At 41.1% G+C, this 17,799-nt stretch overlaps 1 protein-coding gene across 1 annotated transcript in view; it reads right to left on the reverse strand.

Moving 5' to 3' along the window:
- LOC139916098 (neural-cadherin) overlaps positions 1-17,799 on the reverse strand; it is a 293,386-nt gene that overhangs the window by 196,311 nt on the left and 79,276 nt on the right. Inside the window, exon 6 of the mRNA XM_078288504.1 lies at positions 10,517-10,766. Coding sequence (XP_078144630.1) covers positions 10,517-10,766 — 250 coding nt within the window. The remainder of the gene's footprint in view (positions 1-10,516; positions 10,767-17,799) is intronic.

The following is a 17,799-nucleotide window of genomic DNA, read 5'->3' on the forward strand; positions in this document are numbered from 1 at the left end:
GGTAAATGTCTCCATACCACTATTGAGGTAAATGGGAACACTTTACTGGCAAATTCACCTCAACTGCATGGGATCGATATCCTCGCTCCACTGAGGCCGTGTGATTGTTCCTATTAAGTTCAGATGGGGAATCAAAAATATATATAAAAAAAAAACAAGGAATAAGAAAGATAGATTTGGTATGGCAAAGAAATAATCTGGGTAATAGAGGAAAATGTCTCCCCAGGACAATAACAGATGATGCCTGAGCAGAAGTTATAAAGAGAGGAAGACAGACGGCGACACTGACATATCATGCAATGGCAAACACCAAAAAATAATACAGCATGTTTGCATGCACACTAATAATCCAATTTTACCCCGATTAAGGCAATACTCCGACTATAAAAAACTATGATTTGAATCTATGGTAACGCTTTATTTTACAGCCCGCTAATTACGGTGTAAATAGTTTGTAATTATGGGGTACTAATATAATAACAATGCTGTAGTTACAGGGTAACAAAACAAGAAGTCTGGGAATTAAGGGGTAACAATTTTGTAATTATGAGAGATAAGGTAGTTATGGTGTAACTATTTTTGTAATTACTGCATACTTAAAAAATGACGTAATTAGGGGGGACTAAACAAATATTATGTTAAGGTTCATGCACTGGAAAAAGGCAGCTTATAAAGTGCTACCCATGTTTCTATTAACTACATGGGTTCATGCACAGGTTGTTCTGGAACTTCTACACCTGAAGAAATTCTACACCTAAAAACGCTGAATTGAAGATGAATAACTTTTCTTCTTATTGTCCTGATATGATAGTAGGTCAGATTAGAGTGAGCTAACTTGTGGCCTTAAACAGTGAAAATGCAATAGGTATTAGCATTTAAATAGATGTTTTCTGCAAAAAAATATGGTATCTTAATACAAATTCCAAATATTCAGTTATGTGTTTTTTAATCATGTGTAGTTTATAAACCATGTATGAAGCAAGACATCTCTGTCATCAAAGTCTACTGGAGCCTGAGCTTCATCTGATGAATCATAATGCAGCTGGACAGAATGCAGCAGAGTTCAGAGAATTTAGAATGTCAGTGTCATAAAGACAGACTGACCTGAACACAGACTCAGACTCACAGTTTCATCTCTGATCGCTGCTCACCTGCAAACTGAGACAGAAAACTCACATTGCATTCATTTGGAGAAACATCAACAACAATATCTACTGTTTAGAACAGAAAACATGGAGAGTGATTTCCGTCTTGGCAAGCCACATATATTTTTAATTTTATTATTTAGTACAGAGGATTTTGCTGAACAGACAAACAAGAGACAGTCAGGATAGACTAGTTGTTTGTGTTGAAGGATTTGCATTTTTGTCCAGTTCTTCCTTAGTTTGATTTACATTGTAAATTCACAGATTTGTTGTTGAAACAAAACTATGATGAAAGGCATAAGATGAAGCTATGATGAAGCATGTTGACCTTGAATGAAGCTACATCAGGTGGCCTCATGGTTATTTGATTATTAAGATGTTGCCATTGCATTTCTTTCAGCATCCATGCAAATGGTCGCTCGACTCAATGCCCTTAATGACGATCGCCATGAAAACATCAACTGCATGTTTGTGAAAGTCCTGAATAAGGAGCAGTACCTTTATGCTGAAGCCTCTAGTTTCTCTGGAGTTCCTGCTGAGCTCGACTGTGACCTCTCACCTCAGTCTGCTGTTGGTCTCGGCTCCAAACCTGCTTGTGGATTTGAGAGCCTCAATATATGGGAACCAATAGCCAGCACAGCTTCATCAGCATACAAACTTCTCTTGGATATGGACAAAGGAGACCTTCCTCCCACAGAGAAAGAGTCTCCTCTCATGACCGAGGACACAGCTGTAGGAAATGCTGGAGCATCCATCCACCCAGCTCAGCATGTTGAGGCTCAATCCAACCTGCTCCGCCTTGTTGAGGCTCCAGTGACTGATGACTTCAAAATCATTGAGAGATTGAGTCAGCTTCAGCACTCCCCCATTGGTTTTGAGGATGACTACCACCTGGAGGCAGTTGGAAAGAGATACCTCTATGCTCCTCCATGTGACACATGTGGATTTGTGGCTGACTGCTGCTCACCCTGTGGATCTACTCTGGACTGCCTGGATGAGTGGGAGCCACTGGTCAAATCCCACTTTGACTTGGAGAAGGAGGGATTTGGTGAGGAGATCCTCTACGCTTCATCACATCTCTCTAGATTTGCAGTTGACTGCTTCCCACAGCATGGGCCGACTCTGGACCAGCTTGACAAATGGGAACCTGTTGTCAGCAGCACTGATTCTCACCTGATGCAGTTCCTCTCAGTCCTCCTGGAGGAGGAACTTGGTGAAAAGCACATGAATGCTTCCTCATCAGTGAGTTCTACATTTATGGCTGCCTGCGCTGCACACCATGCCCCTACTCAAGATCATCTTGATGAATGGGAGCCAATCGTCAGAGCTGATTCTAGACTGATGCTGTTCCTGCAGGACTTGGAGAAGGAGGAAGAACACTGTCCTTTTATCATCAAGAGGGAAACGGTCAGCTCTTGTGCACAGATTGAGGCCACTGCTGAAAGCTCTGTCACCATCCTGCATCAACCTGAATGTTGTGAGGGAACAAAAGTCACTGTCCTCTCTGCTGGACCTGACAGTAACTCCACCTCAGAGGAGGCTCTCCCCGTCTCTCTTGCTGAATACATCCTGATTCACCTGCTTCAGGAAGATCAACCAACCTGCTTCAGGAGTCCCAGTCTCCAGCCATCCAGGTTGAGGTCAAAGCTCCACCAAGCCTTGTGGTTGAAACTGTAAAGGACACCAAGGATCTGGAAGGACCCTGGAAGAGACACTTCCACCCGTCCAGCTGGTCAAACCTACAGGACCTCAGAGTTCCAGAGCCAAAGACAGCCTGTCGACAAAACCAAAGAAGAAGAAGCGTGGCTTCTTTTCTTGGCTATCCCGCATATTCCGGAGGAAGAATAAGAAATGTGCTGACAACATGGCTACAACAGCAGAGACGCCGCTCCAACAGACCTGCCAGACAGAAGCAGATGAGCCAAAGTCCTGCTTGAACACCCTCTCACCTGCAGTCCACTTCTGAACTCCTGTCATCTTCCTATCCACTTTACTGAAATGAACAACTGAAACATTTTATTTGAATACATTTATTTGCACACTACTGTTACCGTGTCTTTGCGCATTTCTTCAAAACACACCTTTATTCCTGCAGTTATGGGTAACCTGTAGTCTAAAGCAGTGAAAGTGTAATGGAATTAGTAAATATATGTTGGCCATTAACATTTTCTATACCTCTATTACTAACAACATAATCAATATTTATTCTAAATGTGGCTGTTTTTTCAGAGTCCATTTTGCTTTTAATATACCACTTTTTTTCTGTAAAAAAAACAAAAACAAACAAAAACACATACAATTGTTATTAAAGAGGTAACGCTTTATTTTACAGCCCGCTAATTACGGTGTAACTAGTTTGTAACTATGGGGTACTAATAAAATAACAATGCTGTAGTAACAGGATAACAACACAAGAATTCCGGGAATTAAGGGGTCAAAATTTAGAGGAATTCAATTTTAAGGATCTTTAGATGTTTTAACATGCCATAATGTTCTTGACTGTAACATGGGATCATACGTCCTTAAGGGGTTGAACCCGACAGCACCTCCTACACCAGGTGAACTGTTTTTTTTGGTTTTATTTTTTTGTGTTTTTTTACTGGCATCTGACGCTCTGGCTCTGAGGTAGCCATTTTGGATGCTGCTGAACATTTTTTGACTATGCATGCAATTCTGTAACCTTGATGAATATTGCAGCCAAAACACGTTGGTTTTTAATATTGAAGCTTTGTCAAAATTTTCCCCAAGAGTAGCTGAATTCTTCTGGTTCTTTTTGATTATGCACTTTGGTGGAGCTACAAGGTTGTGACACATTTTCTACCCTGAATACTCCGACTATTGAAATTGCCATGAAATTGCTTTATTTGATTATTCAATTGGGGTAAGGTCATAATCGGAGTGAGCAGAACCCGGCCCGGATCTACTAAAGATTTTGCGCCAGTGCAAAGTGAATTACTGGCACAAAAACCTCGTCATCTGATCTGCTAAGACAGCATACAGGGGATTTGCGCAAAAAATCACGGGTTGTTCTGGATGCACTGAGGAATTTATGGAAATTGGCAGCAGACGTGATTTATCAAGACTCGGTGGCCTTTTCTCATCTGTTGATTACACACAGAATTTAAGACCTAGGAAAAGCGTGTCTAATTACTTTGCACACAGGACGGCTCCACCGAGACTGGCCCCGACTCCATCTCTGGAACCAGCTCCAAGATCAAAGAGACACAGTTATCTACACAACATAACATGCACTCATTAGATTGCACCCTATTACCATTCCAATTCTGTTTAAATGAGTATGTTGACTTAAAAATGCAGCATTTAAGTCTCATTGGCGCAGTGGCAGAAAGCGCACTCACCATGACTCTTTGGGATTTCTTTCTGCCACCAACACGAGAAATTTGCTCTTCTTCTGCCCATCATTACTTTGCAGCAAACTGGCTATTGTGCACATTTTTGGCCCTTACATTTGCGCAGTCGCAATCCTAGTTAATTATCTGCACCTCCGCTCATTTGCATGCCCTACTTTAGTAAATACCCCTGCACTGGTGGGACCAATTGCACCCGCGATTGCTTTTGTGCTGCGCCATGTTGGTAGAACCAGCCCCTAGATTTCCGTTCAATCTTTTTCCATTTATTAGGGCATGCAAATGCCTTAATTGGATTTCCTTCAGCTTTTTCAAACTGCGCATGTCAAAGGTCACCAGATGCGGTATCCCCGTGTTGTATTAACAAAGCAACCAACATGCCGCAGTGCAATGGAGTGGTGAGCAATAGACTGATTATTAAATTAATATATGTAAACGGGGCTATTAAAGAAATTGCGTTACTCCAAACCATGTAAACGTTGTAATCAAAATATTGCTAAGCTAATAAGCTAATTCAGGGCATTGGTGTGCATGTAAAAGTACTCAATGATACATGCATGGGGATTGACGGAGAGAGAAAGACACTACTGGTTACTACAAGCTTTTGAATGATTTCCATGACTATGTTCCATGTTATAGATATCGATGAATATAGATTATTATAAGTCATTAATCATCTCAACATGCTTTGAATGTATGAACTTATTGCTTTTGGAAAATAGACATTTTGCACACTGCTTGTTTCTGATAAGCAGTCAAGCCAATAAAGTTACAGTAGACATCAGTTCTTATACCAGTGAGTTGACTGATTACAGAGGCAAGTTGACAGTCATTTCATGAAATATTACGAAAAAGAACACACACACCTCCCTCACCCCAGCCCTCCTTCTGACACACACACACAGTCATCTACCATAACACATGACGATGTGATGCAAAAACAAGCATACGCACATGAGCGCACACCCACGCACAAACATGGACAGTCTGCGTGCACACTCATTTCTCTCGCTCTGTCTTTTTTTCCCCCTCTCTATCGCTCTGTTTCTCTCTCTCACACACACACACAAAAGAGATGAACATTTTTACATGAAATCACTTGTGTGTGTGTCTCTCCCAAATATGTTTAACATCTGTTTCATGTCCCGTGAGGAAGGTACAGTACAGAAAGTGCTGTAGTTTCAAGTCAGCACACACATGCACACAAACACCTGTATACACACACACACACTCACACGAAACAGCGCAGCAAGCCTCCGAGGGTGGTTTCCGTGGCAACAGGCAGGTGATGGCAGGTAATAGGGTCCTGATGGGAGAGTGACAGCTCCTAGATGAAGGGCGGCCATTTTGTCACTCACCAGGAAGTGAGGGCCACACAGCGAAGAGGCAGATCTGAGGGTTGGAGTGTGGCGGAACTACGGAAAACACACAAACTAACACAAACCGCCAAGGGATAGTTCTGTGTGAGGCGTTTCTCTTTCTCTCTCTTTCTTTTATTTCTGTCTTGCTTCACACATCGATAACGAACCTCATCACCGTTCCCCAAAGAAAGTGGTGTGAGACTGACTTCAAAATGACACTGTGCAGTATCATTTTTTTAAGACTAGCGCCCTGCAATCACCCTGGACTGACAAAACACACACACACACACACACTCATTATTACATGCTTCCGACTCCAAGAATCGATACAAATAGGCCAGATTTTCCGCCTGGGTAATGATACATTTGATGATCTCTCTCTGTCCGTCTAACTTCCTCTGCTCGCATGCATTGACTAAACACACACACACACACACACACACACACACACACACACACGCACACACACACATAAACACTCACACAAAGACACACACCGTATCTACAGGGAAAAGCAATACATTTCCTATTCATACATTTTCTTTCTAAACTTCATCCCCGCTGCATCAGTTTCCTACATGACAGATGTGTTCGCTCATTCCCGCCTGCATGTGTGTGTGTGCAGATAAATGTGTTTGTGCATGCATTCACGTGTGCAAATACATGTGTGTGTGCAGTTGCATGTGTGCGTGCATGGATAACTATGTATGTGCATGCATGTGTGTGTTTGTGTGTGTGTGATTCATTGTAGTTTGTCTAGTATTGTTTTCTGTGGCAGCTGCAGCAGAGCTCCATTGGGTTTAGGGCTGCAGGAGAAAAACTGACTGATTATTCTGCTGTCGTTGACAGTAAATCAATACAATCCAACACACACCGACACACTCACACACACACATACACACACACAAGCACACAGTAAACCCAACCCAATATAAACAACATGAGCACATGCATATCGGATGCATGAACACACTTTATAACTACATGACTCCATCCATACCAACACCCCACTTCACTGGGAGCTACCTAATTACTGAACACACACACACACGCGCATGCACACACACACACACACACACACACACACACACAGAGCACTGGCTCAGGGCCTCCTGAGGGTGCTGGTGGGCATGGCTGATTGACCCTGCCTCACCAATCTGCCCAGCTCTCTGCCAGAAAATCAACCAATTAAAAGATGCAGGCGCCACAGCGGCACTGGGGGGGAAAAAGCGCTGGAATTGTGGGTAAGGGCAGCTGCGGTGGTGAATTGGGAAGCAGCTGTGAAGAGCTGACCTGACAAGGCCAGACAGTCAAGCTCTCTCTCTCTCTCTCTCTCTCTCTCTTTGACAGTCAAGCTCTCTCTCTCTCTCTCTCTCGTTCTGACGGGCCATGCAACGAACAAACTTGTCTACAAGCCACTTCAAGCTTCAACAGCCATTTCAGGTAAGGATTGTTGTCATTCATCGAAATGTTTCCAACAAGTCTTCGCATCTTAGCAAGTGAATTCTGTTGGTTATAAATTGTCAATCACCTTTCTCATCATAAGGACCAATAGCTCCCAGGGATTTGGCTACACCTCATTTGTTGTTCAATGAAAATAATGTTTGGAGACATTCCAGATGTGTCTCTCTTGCACAGATAAATGCTGACTTCCCATTTACCATTCAAGTTCATGTATTTCTATAGCTCTTTATCACAAGCATGTCTCAAATGACTTTACAGAGAATGAGCCTAACTAGATCTAACTGATCGATAATCATAGACAGAATGGTATAAGATGAACATAAAGAAGCAGAACAAAGCATAAGACACACAACAAGACACAACAGCCTGCCTATCCTACATAGCCTTAACTACCAGGCACCACCAGCCTTAGACCCTCAGAGCATAAACTTCCAAGAAAACCTTATCGTTCACTGGCTTGATGGCTGATCCCAATGACAAAACTGAACTACCATACATCCATTAATATCTATGATATTCTGAATTTGATGACATTTCAAAACTGATGATTTTTGCTGCCTTTTTAATTATTAAATGAAAACTGTCAACTCTGAAAATTGAGCGACATTGCTTGTCGATGGTTCCGATTTTTTTTATTTTTTTTTATTTTATCTATCAGTTGAAAGTGAAGGTACAATGTGAATCACCTCAGTATTTGTTGCTTGAATAATTTAGCCTTTAATCCAGCCAATAAAATCCTATGGTTAAATATTGTGAAAATGGGATAAATCAGATTGTTGTTGAGGTAAAATTGTATTTTGCAAGCAAGTTATGATGGTTCATTTATTAACACTTCAGACATTTTACAGGAACACATGGCAGCTGTTCCACTTGTGAGGTCTTTTTTTTGTGATTGTCAAAATATTACCACCCTGCACACGTTGCACTGCACACACTGCAGCGCCAACAAAAGGAAAGAGAAAGTTGTCCAATTGTGTCTGAATGTGTAATTAAGTGATTTATTTTTTTTATTTATTTTTTTTAATGGTGAGCTGGAAACAGGTCTGTACCTTTTCATGATAAACTCGCTGCTGATCGACACGAGCTCAAGCTGGCGAGATGCGATAATCTCCGTACCTCTGATACGCAGTCATTCAAAAAGTGCCTGTGGGTGTGATGTGAGCGCGCTCTGCTTCTGCACAAATAATTGGCTGCGATCCTTCAAACTTACAGATAATCAGTCCAGGAGCATATGACATGGATTTAGATTGTAAACTAGCGATGTAGATGCGTTTTACTGATAAGTATTGACAAGTTAGGAAACAGAAACATTACTTTTGGTTTGGTGAGTGACGGCCGTGTCACAGACGACCTTCGTGTTTACATAGAGAAATACTAGGCATATTCAAAAATTATCAGTAAATATGGTAATTTTCTACTTAAAACTGCTACCATAATTGCATGAATAGAGTGTTAAAGTGGCTGAACCTTATTAAGGCAACTCATCAAACATGATTTACTGTAGTGGAAGGTGTTAAAACAGATTCAGCAGCTTGGCATGGTAAAGAGAGGACACAACGGCACAGAATAACAGTGCAAACAAATGAAAATAGAAACACATCATGTTTGGATATTTTCAAGTCATTGCTACCAGTCTTTCTTTAAGCTTATTAGTATTGAAAAGTTATCAATCCTTAACATTTTATAGACTGTTGACAGCAGCGCAAGTCAAATATGTTATAGTCCACAAAATTCACACAATAGCAGGTCAGCAACAGCACAAAATAAGGTGCACCCACAATCTAAGACCAAACTCTGAAATAGAAGTGTTGTTGTCGGGAGTGAGAGAAGAAAAACGAAATATTTTGTGCCAGCGGTGGAGTACCAGCAACTGACAAAAAAAAAAAAAAAAAAAAAAAAAAACATGGCAAGAAATTACTGATGCTGTCAATGCTGCAACATCAGAAACACAGACCTTGGATGAAATTAAAAAGAAACATTTCAGTTAGAGTCATTACAGTTAGAATCTAAAAAGTGTAGACCATCGCCTAACGCAGGTTATTAGCTACAGGTGGAGGTGCAGGGCGCTGTGTTTAAGGACCGGGGGAATAATAGGAGAGACTGCGCTGTCAGGTGTCCATCAGCAGAGTTGGACACTGGTTTACCTTAGGCTATATAATAATAATGTTGGTTTTGACTGTAGCTCTGGACAGGAGCTTTCTTCCTGCGGTGTCCAGGCTCATCCAACGACCTTCCAGCACGCTGCGCCATCGCTGCTGAGGGTCTGAGGGCTGGTCAGGTGTGTCATTAGCGTGTGGTCAAGACAGAACCTCTATCAAGTAGAGACAAACTAGTTCACCTCGGGACTCTGGTTAATTTAACTTCCATTCAGTCCAATGTGCCGTGCGTCTCCAGCAGCACCCTGATCACCCTGCTGTTCTGCAGCACCAACGAGTGGCCACTCCTTCCTGGCCAGCGGGAAACCACATTTAGGAGGTTTAGGTTGCCGTCAGATATTCATTGAATGTTTATGGAGTGGAATTGTTTGCGATTTCAATCGGGAAATGCGTTTAGAGATGCTGCTTTGATGCTGCAATAGCACGGAAATCTCTTTTTATTTGAGTCTGTTCTACTGCAGAATATAGGAATTTGATATATTATGGTACTTAAGGCCGCTCCAGTAACAGCAAATGTGCCATTGTCAGGTTTGGCTGAGCGCTCGTTGGTCTTTATATCATAATTAATCATTTTAATCAATCAGCTAAACATGTTTCCAATTGAATAGAACTGCCTATTGTTCATATAGGCCTAGCTTTGTTAATATGGTTATTATCAGTAGGCTTAGAAATGGACTGAAACACATTTTGTTGTTAATATGAGGTCTGTAATTACTTAAAGTGTCTAAGTAGAAACCTCTTCAGTGTATCTGCCCTCACACACGTAGGTTTTGATTGTCCTAAAGAACAAATACAGGTAAGAAAAAAATGATGAATGCCAAAATGTTCGTGGAAACGTTCGTAAGTACACTTTAAGATAAAATCTGTTCGTACCAATGTGTCTTGGGTGCAGTTACACCTGGATTTTATGCATTTTTGCTCTGTCTGAAAGGCGGTCTAAACCTCACCCCATTGCGTTTTTTCTATCAGACACTGAATGATCGTGAAAGAACCTGGAGTATAGGAGCGGGAGTCCAACTTACATGTGCTGGGAGAACTCGGGCGCCTCGTCGTTGACGTTGGCCATGCGGATCCGTACGGTGGCGGTGCCGGTGCGGGGGACCTCCCCCTTGTCGACGGCCATCACCACAAACTCGTACAGGTGGTTGGGCCTCTCGTAGTCCAGCGGGCCGGCGGGGAAGATGGTCCCGTGGGGGGAGATGGTGAAGTCCGGACTCAGCGTGTAATAGGTCAACTCGGCGTTCTCCTCCGAGTCGCAGTCACTGGCCGACACTAGAGAGGAGGGCATGGAGGGAATGGGAGGAGAGGAGTTGGATTACTAACAATCTGTGAATTAGAGGTCTGGAAAAAGTTGTTGATGATTATGTTTACTTATTTCTTTTTTTTAAATTTCTTATGTGTATCCAATTGTATTTAGATGCTGTGGCAATACCATTCGTCTAACATTCATACCAATAAAGCAAAGTGAATTGAAAAAAAATCCAATTGAGTTACGGAGAAAAAGAGAGAGAGAAAGCCTTCTTCAACCTTCAGTACTCGTTTCAACATACAGACTGGGCAATTTTGTTCTTCTGTCTGAGCAAGAGAACTCATTGTGAGTCTAACATATCATCTGTCCAGCTCTCAGTGTTCTCAGAGACCAAAGTGGAGATGGACACAGGGAAGGAAAAGGGGGAGAAACAACACTTCCACTGACTTAAATGTTGAGTTCTTGAACACAAGCGGAGCGATCGTTATTTGCACAGCATGCTTTGGAGAGAGATTGTCATTTTGCAACATTTCTGTTTCTGCATCACACATTGGGAATCCATGGACCAAGGGCTTGCTCGGGCTCAAATTGATTGCCTTGCTAAAACTCAAAGCGCCACCAGGGATTTGAATAAGCATATTTTCCGCTAACAAGAACATTTCACCATGAAACTCTCAATTCTCCGATTCACCTTACATTGCATTTGGCCCGTGCAGTCAGATACACAAAAAAACATACACACACATAAACACGCGTGCACATGAATGCATACATGCATACTCAAGAACACATACAACCTCTCTCTTTGTTTCAGCCAACAACATTCCCAGCAGGGGCTTTTTCCTTATGAAACCAAATATTCACCCACTCACTTCACTTTAACCTTTTCACGCTTCACCCATTACAAGCACCTTTTTACTATCAAAACTTGGCATTTTCGTAAAGGAAGGCGTGCTGGGTGAGTGGGAAAGACTGTAGTATGTATGATATGCAAAATTCTGTAAATCACCAAAAGGACACTATTCAATCAAAAGTTTTTCAGCTGCTACTTGGAGACAGTAAGGTGGAATTTGCACATAAAATCCAGGAAAACCAGCATTATATGTATTTTCAAGATATGACCAGGGTGGGTGTGTTTCACCATAAAATTGCCATGAACATTGATTAATAGCTGAATAAAGTGTGAGCTAAATTATACATACATTCATCATTCAAGCTTCTCAAATGTGTATGATTTCACGTCATTTGCCTTTCAGCAGTAAACAACAAGTGCTAACAGACTGTGTGGAATTGGCCAAATGTGTCTGACATTGGCCACACACTGACGTTATTTACTATGATGTGTACTATAATTTACATTATAAAAATTTATGTCAGCCTAAAAAGATGGATAAACTGAGTTCCCGGGATAGAAGTAAGTGTATTTTGTCATTGCTGAATGGCAGCTAAAACGTCACTGTGTTGTTGCCACAAAGTGATCAACAACCTCTCATCTATCGACAATGAGTACAAAATTAATTACGGGGCCGATGTCTGCCTGGAGTCCGGTCCCACGCAGGGGCCAAACGCACGTCACATATCAGTCAATATTTAATTTACTAAGTACAGATTTGTACTCCTCGGAGCACGATTTGAGTATATTTATCAGTGAGTCTTTCTGCAGTCTGGAATCAGCATGGCGGTGCTTGGCTAAGTGCCATGGCATCGCCAGACAGCGGGTTACAGTAGTGCTTCTGGCTGCATATCCCATGTCTTTCCGGTATATAATGGTTTTGTACTGAAGATGGAAACTGCTGGAGCCTCGTGTCTCTATGGAAAGCAGGATAATTGGCTCGCGCGGTACTCTGCAGTTTTTTGTTTTTTGTTTTTTTTATTCCAACTTGGCGAAGTACACATTTGTCCACTCTCAAGATGGAACTGATTAAGGGATTACTAGTACATGATTTAGCTAAACGATGCTGCACGCTCATTTCCCACGCTCATTTAATTGTACACTGTACCTCTTCACCCGTTTAATTGAGTGATGGAATGAAATGTCTCCGCGTTTGAGGACACCGGCTGTCCGGATTTTGGATGCATTCAAAACTGTGTCATGTGGAATTTGCTGCTGGGGTGCTTGTGGTAGTTTTTGAGAGGCTTTAAGGAATTAGGCAATTTAGTAATGGGGAAAGAGGTGCACCTTGCAGAAGCAATTTGCCACCTCTGTACCTTTAGTAGCTATTTGCACATGTGCAAATTTGAAGAATAATTTCATATTCTTGGAAAACTGTGGAAAGGGTCTAATTTGCATATACTGTTTCTTGTATGATCCAATGAGTGCAGCCTGTTCGTGAAATAAGGAGATTTTGTGAGTATTATCTACCCATTTGAACTCTAATTATTGTGCTTAGTATGCAAGCAAGGGTGAAGTCCTTGGGGAGAAAAGTTTGGAATGTAGGAATTCGATTAGCAGTAGAAGCTACAGTGCTGTAGAATGTACATGAATTAGACCTGGAATTAGGGAATTCCATATTGTTTATTTACAGTTTTTCAAATTGTTTTCTTTGATTTTTTTCGTCATATGGGGATCAAGTGTTTTCATGGACGTTTACCTACTTTCCTTTAAAAAGTATGCTAATTTACTTTCCTTTTGTGTCATCAATTGGTTTATAAAAGTAGGTAGTAGTAGATTTCATTTTGTAAAATGCTGGATTTAATTTTGGAGCCATTACTTAACCTAAAGGTTAATTTAAAGGGCTACTGATGAGATATAGTGTGCAGAGTTGCATAATTTAATGAAAGGAAAAAAACAAACAAACAAACAAAAGAAAAATACTATTACCACCACTACTATTATTAGTAGTGGTGGTAATAGTATATAGATTCATGACATATTTTGTTGTTTTTTTGAAAGAGGATGTGTGTTATTCAAAATACAATGAATGCATATACTTAATTTCCGATAAATTTAAGTGGTGAAAGAGTTCATATCCCCATAGGTGTGACCCAGATGTCTTATTCTATTCTGTCTGTTTATCTATCGGTGTATCTTTCTATCTGTCCTTACTTTTCATCCTTATCTTCACTTTTCAAGCGCCGGTGAAGTCATGCTGGTGCTTCAGCTTCAACACACACATACACACACAGCAGGGTGAATTTTCTCACCTCCCTTGGTGCACCTGTTGGTGGTAGCAAGCTGAGCAACACCTGCTGTGCCTCCTACACCATACACCTAGCTCCCTGCATCTATCTATCCCTCCCTCCCTCCCTGTGAAGTGATGAGAACATCGACACCAAAATCATCCATGTGTCCCCGGTAGATCATTGGCTTTGCTGCTCCATTCTAACACTTTAGCATTCACTATGTTGAGTGATAGTAGGCCAATAGCATTATATGAAAGTGACAAAATGAGAACTTGTAGCACCTCTAAAGCCAGAAGAAGAAATCTTAAGAAATCTTAGTCTAGCAGTTTTGTGTAGGAGATTGATAAAATGTATATAAAATATGATACAAAAATAAGGTACTGTTATGAACTACCAGGGACTACTAACACATCGGTCAACTTGCCTATTACGTTGTTTGTTGTAGTTTTTTTTTTTTTTAACCTTTATTGAACCAGGTATAGTCTCATTGAGATTAAAGAGTAACCAAACCCAAATCTTTGGTGAAGCCTGGCCATTTGCTATTGGCTGGTCTTTGATGCCAGGTGATGTAACCCTCTATAGAGTACAACAGGTGGTGACATCACCTGGCACCAAAGACCAGCCAATTGCAGATGGCCAATTCAGTATCATGTATCATGTATGTATGCAACTGTATCATGTCAAATACAAATCAAAATAAAGTGCCATAAAATTTGAATTGGGGTTAAAAGAACTAACAATTTAGACACAGTCCCCTATTGAATGTGTTTCTAAGTCTTTTAAAAAGTTCACCAAAGGTAATCACATTTTCCAGCCGCAAATCAGCTTGTAGGGTGTTCCAGGAGGAGGGAGCCGAGTACCAGAAGTCCCTCTTAGCCAGTTCTGTACGGACCTTAGGAACAGACAATAACTACAGAGCAGGAGAGTGAAGGCTATAGCTGCCAGTATTATGTCCTATGTAAGAACAAAGATAGGATGAGAGCATACCAAAAATGGACTTATAAATTAATAAAAGCCAGTGTTTATGCCTCCGCATAGACAATGAGGGCCAGTTATACAACACAGTGATGTGTGAGAGCTTTACAGTCAGCCACAGACCTCAGTGCACTATGATAAACAGTATCTAATGTACCTAAACACTGCACAGATGCATTCATAAATCCGATCCCCATAATCGATCACAGTTAAAAACGTAGCAGTCACCAACCTCTTCCTGGATTCAAAGGAAAAACAGGCCTGATTTAGAAAATAAACTTAAATTCTAACCCCCCTCAATAGTTAAAATGCTCAGGGAAGTATCCAGACTGTTCCTGGAGATTCAAAACTAGCTTCAGATCATGTAACTGCGAATAAACGAGGTCAAAAGCAGATTGTAGATAGGCATAGGCTTGGCTGAGAGTGGAGGCATAGCAGTAAATGACAGAGTCATCAGCATAGAAACGGAAATGAGTATTTGGAATATTTTGACCCAGGTTATTTATGTAAATGGTGAATAATAGTGGACCAAGGACTGAGCCCTGAGGTACACCTTTGGAAACTGTAGAGCTGACACCATCGACATGAACACACTGAACACACTGCGGTTTGAAACATGACGACAGCCCACAGTGCCTCTGCCCTTTTCCAACCAACTTTTCCTTCCTCTAGACCTCCGTTTGTGTGACACGGAAGTCTGGCTATGCGAGATTAGCATGGAGCCTATTATCACTCAACATAGTGGAGCACCAGAGCCAATGATCTACTGGGGACATATGGATGATTTTGGTGTCTATGTTCTCACCACTTAATGGGTTAAGTTGACCAACCGGTCATATAAAATACATGTCGCTGGCATGACGGTGGTACATCTAGTAAACTTTACCAAAACGTAATGATATGAGATGACGTCTATCTGATCTTATGTCCTTCCATCTGTCTGTCTTCGCAGGCCTAACAATCAATATCAATGTTACAGTAAATGTGGGAAAATTGTACGTTTGCTGGTAAATGTACACATTTGGAATTTTCTCACATTTACCACAACATCAATTTGTCAGTGTGGAAACTGTGACCAACTGTGTGGTAAATGTAATGTAGGTGGAAAACGCTAATCACATTGGCACAAGGCTCTCTCTCAGTCCTGACGTTAGGAGGTTTTGTTGGGGCCGCAGCTTACCATGATCTGATTAGAGTTATCATGAGAGCTGCCATTTGAGCGACAGAAATGGAGGTCAAATTGTCTGTCTTGACTCTCAGACACAGCACTGAGGTAAAATGCAGATATGGACAGAATATAGCAGTAGTACTGGATTGCCTCTCCATCCTCAATCTGCAATGGGGTTCAACTAGGAGGGCATGTATGAAAACTTAGTAAACACTTAGGCTGGGGGCACACAAGAAGAATTTTAAAATCCTAACCCCTCACACACAATGGTTTTCATAGTGTTTTTTTGTGTATCAGTCGTTAATCTGCTCACACTAGATGATTAGGCAGGACGGGGTATCACACACTAAACAATATAACTGAGATGATCCTGCTGACACCTGATGTGTCACTGACGTCAGGACCTCTAATCTCCAACGTGAATCCAATCAAAACAACAATGGAGGGGGACGCCAGACTCACCTCACTGTGAACTCGCAGGCTTGTCAGATCAGCCTGCAAGTCAAGTGGGGTTGTTAAGATTGAATCTGTAACACAACCAGAACATTTGTTCCAACCTTCAACCCTGACCAAACCTCAGAACAGGATTTCCCCTCCGATTGTTGGGTTGGGTAAATTGTGTCCAGGTTTTATAATTACTTTGCATTCTTCATATAACTTACAACGTTGAAGAAATACAGTTAAACAAAAGATTAATATGCAAAATGGACATGATTAACACTAGAACACCCAAACTAGTGATTGACGTCTGTTTTGGATTTCAGAATTGAAATAGCTCAGCTTTCAAAGAATTTACAACGGCGTCCCTACATAACTTTTCCCTAGACCCACTTTCTGTATAAATCAGTGTTATTTATTTTTCAAAATCATACATGGAAATTGACATTACATTCATCCCCTTCCTCCAGAACAGACTCACAGATTCTTATTGCAACACCAAACCTATTTTGTCTTAGATTATAGGCAAATTTATTATATTCCAAGTGAAACTTTGAAAGCAATTTGGCATTTTTTTCATAATCAAATGTGTTCTTTATACTTCTGTTTTCAGTTGCACAACCTCATGTTCACTTCAGCCGGAATTGCTTTGCTATATCCATTTTCAATTGTTAAGACAATTTGAAATCTTTCAAAGGGACACAGGCACATTTTATAGGTCATTTTATTTCCACTGGTGTTCCTTTCTTTAGTGTGACTGTGTGTATTTGTATAGTCTATGTGCGTGAAACTCATTTCACCCATTATCAAATAGCCCATTTGACTAATGGCCTGATGATGATGATGATCGTGATGATCATAACAATATCAGCAAGTGTGAAAACAGCCTAAGTGAACATCTGAATCCAAACCAAAACTTTTCCCCTTGCAATTGAAACAGCTAATGAGCATCGCCAATGGGCCGTCATAACTGCAATCATTAATAATTTACGTACTGCTTGTAGTGTTTCATTTCCTCGCATTTTGTACATGTCAATACCCAAATGCAGCTCTGTTGGTATTTCTGCTCATTTTGCAGCCTGCAGTAAGTAAACCCACTTTGGCCATGGTGCAATTCATTAACTTTTTATCATTGTAAACAAAAGAGATCCCAAGCTGTGGCTGTTTTTACAGTGGGAAGATAGTAACAAATGCAACTCGATGACATCACATAAAACACAGCCTACAAATGTATTTATGTATTTGAACTATTAATGTTGCGTTTGTTTCATATGGAGAATGTGGCTGCTCCCAGACAGGCTTTTTTGTGCAGTGCAGAGGGGAAGAGGGGTGTGAAATGGCTTGCCGTCGAT

This window comes from Centroberyx gerrardi, chromosome 1 (assembly GCF_048128805.1).
Source record: "Centroberyx gerrardi isolate f3 chromosome 1, fCenGer3.hap1.cur.20231027, whole genome shotgun sequence".
NCBI lineage: Eukaryota > Metazoa > Chordata > Actinopteri > Beryciformes > Berycidae > Centroberyx > Centroberyx gerrardi.